At 56.3% G+C, this 5,659-nt stretch overlaps 1 protein-coding gene across 1 annotated transcript in view; it reads right to left on the bottom strand.

Moving 5' to 3' along the window:
• Positions 1–5,659, bottom strand: part of SYNGR3 (synaptogyrin 3) — an 18,356-nt gene that overhangs the window by 5,380 nt on the left and 7,317 nt on the right. Inside the window, exon 4 of the mRNA XM_009286608.1 lies at positions 3,120–3,360. Coding sequence (XP_009284883.1) covers positions 3,120–3,360 — 241 coding nt within the window. The remainder of the gene's footprint in view (positions 1–3,119; positions 3,361–5,659) is intronic.

Below are 5,659 nucleotides of genomic sequence, written 5' to 3'. Positions count from 1 at the left end.
GCGCGGTCCCGGTCCCACAGAGGGGCTGGCAGTGCCTGCACCCAGCCCCCGGTGTATTTGCAGCATCAGGCGTAAGCGGCTGTTTTGGAGGTGTCTGTTGCTACCCATGAATTTTAAAACCTCACGAAGAGGGCTCAGCTGATAGTAGCACGGTGTGGCTACGTGTGCCGGTCCCGACTCCAGCTGGAAACAGGCACGGTAGCAGCTCTGCACCCTCCAGCACGCTGGGGAAAAGGAGAACGCGAGGAAGCACCGCAAGAGCCAGCAGATAATTATCGTTTTAGGATCCGCAGACAGCAGAGTGCAAACACCAGGAAAGACGCGTTACAGCCATAATTACAGCCTGGTCCCAAGCAAGCGCACGTCTACAGGAGCAGCTGTAAGAGCAGATGGAAGAGAAAGTCGCAAATGCCGTTTGCACAGCGCCGTGGCCCTGCCTGCACCCTTGCCTGCGCCCCTGCGTTACCTCCCGGCCGGCTCGGTGGCTCTGATCTGCCACTGATCCAATGCACAAGTCCTCTTTCCTTCAAGCGAAAGAAAGTTGTGGGTTAACACTTTCATTAACTCCCCCCACAACCTCCAGAGGCAGCAACTGCCAGTTGACATCTGCTTTGCTGGCAGCCGGCATCAGGCTCCTGGGTGACCCGGGCAAAGGGCCAGAAACAACCCGCTTTTCTCACCCCCCCGCACGCCGCCCGGTTTGCAACGCTGCCTCGTACCCGAGCGTGTTCCTCACCAGGTTATTTCCCAGATGCATTTTCAGCTTTTATATCAAAACAAGCAATAATGCAGAGATCACATAAGGAGAGAAAGGATGAAACAGTTGCAAGGAAAAAGGAGGAAACCAAGCATCCCATCCTTAGTGGGGAGGAAAAAAGAAGGGGACAGCATAAGAGAGTCCCACAGGGGAAGTCTCCAGGGGTTACTGACGTGGAGGTGGTTAAACGAGGCAAATTATGTGGGTCAGCTCTGCCTCCTGGCAGTTTGGGTGCCCAAGGCTGCTGGGAGCAGCACAGGGGGGTACGGTGGGCTGCAACCTCTGCGACTGTGGAGGCTTCACGTGCCAACGAAACCCTGCACTTCATCTCTGCTGCGGGATCCGCCTGTATCGACGCTTATTCTGGGAGCAATCAACTGCCTGGCCCTTCCACGTGAGTGGGTGTACAGGCTGTGGCAGTAGGGCTGTAGGAAAGGTTTGGGGCAGCCATAATTTTAGAAAAGTGAAGTCACAGCAATAGGAACGGGATAAAATACACTGACCAATTCCTCCTGCCGGAGCCCAGGCACCCGCACCGTCCCCTGGGAGCCAACGAGGCGACTGCACATCAGCAGCGCTGCACCGAATTTGGGCTTAGGAGACGGGAGAAACAGCACTGGGTGGAGAAGTGTTCACCGGCGACCATGGACTTTGTTACAAGAGCCCTGGACAACGCTCCCATTTATATCAGCACCAAGCTGGATTTCAGCACAGCATTTCTAGGGTGCCCTGTGGGAAACGGTTCGTTAAGCGGGGAAAGTGGGGATTGTACAAGAGCAGCAAGAAAGGTAAGGAGCTGCTGGCGGGGAGACGTACCAGGCAGCATTAACAGAGGCAATGCCAGCCTGGAGGGGAGTTATGGAAGACCACGCTTTGCAGACCCCGATAGGTGACACTGTGTCGGTCACAGGCTCGCGTCCACATGATCTGCACGTAAGTGATTGATTTGTTTTACCAGCAAGGAAGTGGCTTGTGTGTTTTCTACCAAGAAGCCCGCAGAGGGGATGGCCCAAGGGAGCAGGGCATCTCTGCCCAGACACAAGCTGAAGACATGATGCACCTGGAGCACACACATTGACCCAGGGTGATCCCGGGGTAATAAAGTGTCACCGCTGGCAGCACAGCTGCGTTGGGTGGATTTACCAGCACAGACCTCTGGTGCCATACTGCAGCCTGTCCCCAGGGCAGAGCACAACCCTCGCACGGCAGAGGCTCTGCAGGGCAGAACCTGTCTTCTCCAGCTCACTGCTGAAGCCCGTGAACGCACATGCAATGCATGACAAGTGCAAAAGAGAAATGAGGCAGAGATTGAGAGCGGTACCATCTCACACATGCCTGGCAGGGAAGAGAACGGCTGTTAGGAGGTGGAAGGCAAGGGAGGATCACAGCCTCGCACCGCGACACGCAGCATCAGCCAGAAGATGGATGTGATGTTCCCCTTCCGTTTGAATTGAAGGGTTGCAGGCACCGAGCCCCACGGAAGGGGCTGTAAATATCATCTAACAAGGGCTGGACGCTGGCGCTCTAGCACCATGGAAATCAGCTTTCCAGCACGGAGAGAACATCCTTAACAACAGGCAAGTGCAGGGAGGCGATGACGGATGTTTTCGTTTGGGAGCAGAGAGCCATCAGTGACCCTTGTGCTGGATAAATCACCTTCAGACTTCGCTAACACAAGAGCCTGGAAATGGAGAACATCAGCTGCAAACTCAGCCAGGCAACTCCCGCAGCAGCCGAGTGGAGGACGGCCTCTCCCGGCTCAAGGCATCCTGCCTGCTCATGTTCACACGGATGAGCCCCAGGTCAAGGGGCTCAAGACAGCGCAGAAGATCTGTGCCGCCTCTTGGGAGCCCCAGACCCACCTGCACACCGCAGTCCTCGAGGCAGCGAGGGATTACGGTGGTATCTGCTTTGTTCCAAAACACACACGCACAAAGTGAAAACAGACCCAGATGTAACTGATGAAACGACATTTGCTTGAGCCAGAAACAGGAGATGTGGGAGGGTCAAACGCCCTGTCTGGACTCTGAAATGCAAGCACCAAGCCTCACTTCTCTGGGTGGCCTCACTGAACCCAGCTCAGCGAACGTCTCTGGTTGCAGAAGTGACACATACGAGCGGGACACCCCACTGTCCCCAGGATGCCACGCACCGGCTTCCTCGCTCCTGCCTCTGGTCTCACGGCTGGATGGGACAAGCCATCTGCCCCCCCTGTTCTCCCTGACTGAGGCAAACGAGTCGCGCCATGCCGTGGGAGGAGAGGGGAGGACTCAAGCATGGCGCTGCAGGGCACAGCAACGACCCTGGGCTGCCCACGGAGCCAGCATCATCCTTCGCAAGCACAGCAAAGCCAGAGACGTACCTGAAAAGCCGAGGTCCAGCAGGACGGCCCGTTTGCGGTCCTTCACGCTGCTGATCTGCTGGAAGTAGAGGTCCACGACAAAGAAGAAGATACAGCCAAAGAAGGCAATGATGCCAACGGCGATGCCGTAGCTGCAGGCACTCTCATTCTTGTTGAAGATGCAGAGCAGCTGAGGGTTCTGGCTGTCCGTGTTCACATAGCACTCGTTCACGATGGAGCCAAACACCACGATGGAGAAGATCTGCAGAAGGAAGGACAAAACACAACTTGCTGCTGTTTACATTTAACTCTGTTTTCCAACAGCAACATAATTGGATTCAATCCTGTCTTTGATTCCATGGCAACATGGCATTCGTTAGACAGATCCCGACTTTCGCGTGGTTGGTGGCCCAAAGCAATGGGCTGCTGGATGGTACCTAGGTCCTCCCTCGCTGTGAGCCTCTCTGCCTTTCAGTGGCTTGGTTTGCAGAGTATTTTAAGAGATGCTATTCTCCAGACAGGCCGAGGAGGGAAAAAATAAATAGATGGGCCAGGTCTCTGCACAGTCTTTCTGCTTGTCCTGCTCTCCGCTGTCAGGCTGTGCTCGATAAACCCCCTTGCGTCACTGCAGAGCGGGGAGAAATGAAGTTACAGAGGATAACTGAGCTGCTGAGCAGGCTGAGCCAGGGAAGGACTGGATGCCTGGTGGAGGGGGGACGGGCCACGGCAGCACGGGGAGGTGGGGAACAGCTCACCTGGGCGCAGCGGGGCAGGGGGAGAGGCTGCCCTGCGAACAACAGGGCCATTTTTGGCTTGGCTTAGCAGGGGTTGAAGGATGCAGCGCCCGCATCCATTATCCAGTGGCCTGGTTTCAGCCCTGTGAGGGACGAAAGGGCAGGGCGGTTGCTGGTGGCTGCCCAGGTCCCACTGCTGGGACCCCAGGGTGTTTCACGTCCCTGCAGGCAGGGAAGGAGCCGGATGGCAGCACGCAGCCGGCAGCGTACCATTCACGACGCTGCATGCTAAATTAATTCCCTTATCCCTCCGACGCCAAAGGCAGCAAGCGGAAGCGGCGGGACCAGCTGCATTATAATTTGCTCCGTTAGAGCCCAGAAAGCGCTGCGCCACCGTTTGGATTTCAAGGCAGAGAGCAGGGAGGGAAGCAAGGCGTGCAGATGCCCCTCCATCAAGCTGCGAACCTCTGATCTCGTCTCTCGCTGCCAGCACTGGCTCCCTGCATCTCTGCACACCTTCCCACCCCGCCGGCTTGCAGGACACAGCTGGAGGCCACGTATGCAGGCGGGGAGATAAGAGGCTCCTCCAGCACGCCCTGGCACGGCGGCTGCCCGGGAGCAGCTGGGGTCTCGGGGTACGGTGCAGCTCCTGCTCTGGACGCCCTGCTACTTCTTCTGCAGTAACAACACGACACGAAGTGTACGAGACCGAGACAGGCAGCAGACAGAGGTGGCAGCCGAAGAGCCTCATGATAAACTGCAGCTGGTGGCCTCTGCAAAGTCACCTGCGTCTCACCCAAAGAGCTGATGCCCGGCCGTGGGCCACCTTCTACAGCCCCGTGCTCCCCGAAGCGCAGCATTAGCGGAGCTGGGTGAAATGGAGCAGAAGCCACTATGAGCAAACCATTCAGAAAGCTCTAACCACTCTTCAACATAACATTGTGATACACATTTTCTCCCAAGCACTGGCCAGATGTCTCATCCTTGCCTGCCCCGAAGGATTTCATCCAGATTTCTCTCCTCCAAACTCCTTCCAATGCTGGGGTGAAGCTGCGCCAGAGCTTCTTCTGTCTGAAGCTACTGACAAATGCAAGTGTCTCATCAGCAAACACATCTTAGATAGTGTCCACTAACTCTCCCCCAAGTTGGAGGGGACAACAAAGAAATGGATCTGCAAGGGATTGAATTACTAAAATGTGAAGGATTGGTGAGAGATATTTTTTTTTCTCTGTAGGGTGCCCATCAATGATGAGCAGAAGCAGCAGAGGCTCTGGAGTACATCCTACCTTAGTGTGTAGGAGCTCCTGCAAGCAGCTATCCCAGCACCCCAAGCCTGGGGCTTTGCCACCAGCTTCTCATGCTGATATCTGCAAGCACGTGATGGACGAGCAGGTTGCACCATGCTCACTCCCACCTCCAGAAACCCGGCAGCAAGACAACCGAGGGCAGGGCTCATCTTTAAACCCTTTTAGCCAGGAGCTCCGTCAGTGACAGCAGACTCCTATTGCTTCTAGCACTTCAAATTCAGGCCAGCAGTAAGCTGGCCTGTGTCGGGTGGTGGAGATGCTTTGAGACATCCTGGCATCCCTCAGCTACCCGAAGATGTGCAGGAGGAACAACACGTTGTATCCAGCCCGGAGACCCTCACGCTGCAGTTTGGCAAGGCTGCAGGGAATCACACAGCCAGGCTCTCCTGAAATGCTCCATCACTGCAAGGAAACCAAAAGTGGGGGTCCCACTGCGGGGCGAGAAGGAGAGCAGAGCTCGCCCCCAACACCCGGCACTGCTGATGGCGGTGGCTGGGAGGGCGGGGGGTCCTGCCCTGCA

Source organism: Aptenodytes forsteri, unplaced genomic scaffold (assembly GCF_000699145.1).
Source record: "Aptenodytes forsteri isolate BGI_AS27 unplaced genomic scaffold, ASM69914v1 Scaffold55, whole genome shotgun sequence".
Classification (NCBI taxonomy): Eukaryota; Metazoa; Chordata; class Aves; order Sphenisciformes; family Spheniscidae; genus Aptenodytes; species Aptenodytes forsteri.
The sequence above is the reverse complement of the archived record's forward strand: the minus strand, read 5'-3'. Positions and strand labels throughout refer to the sequence as shown.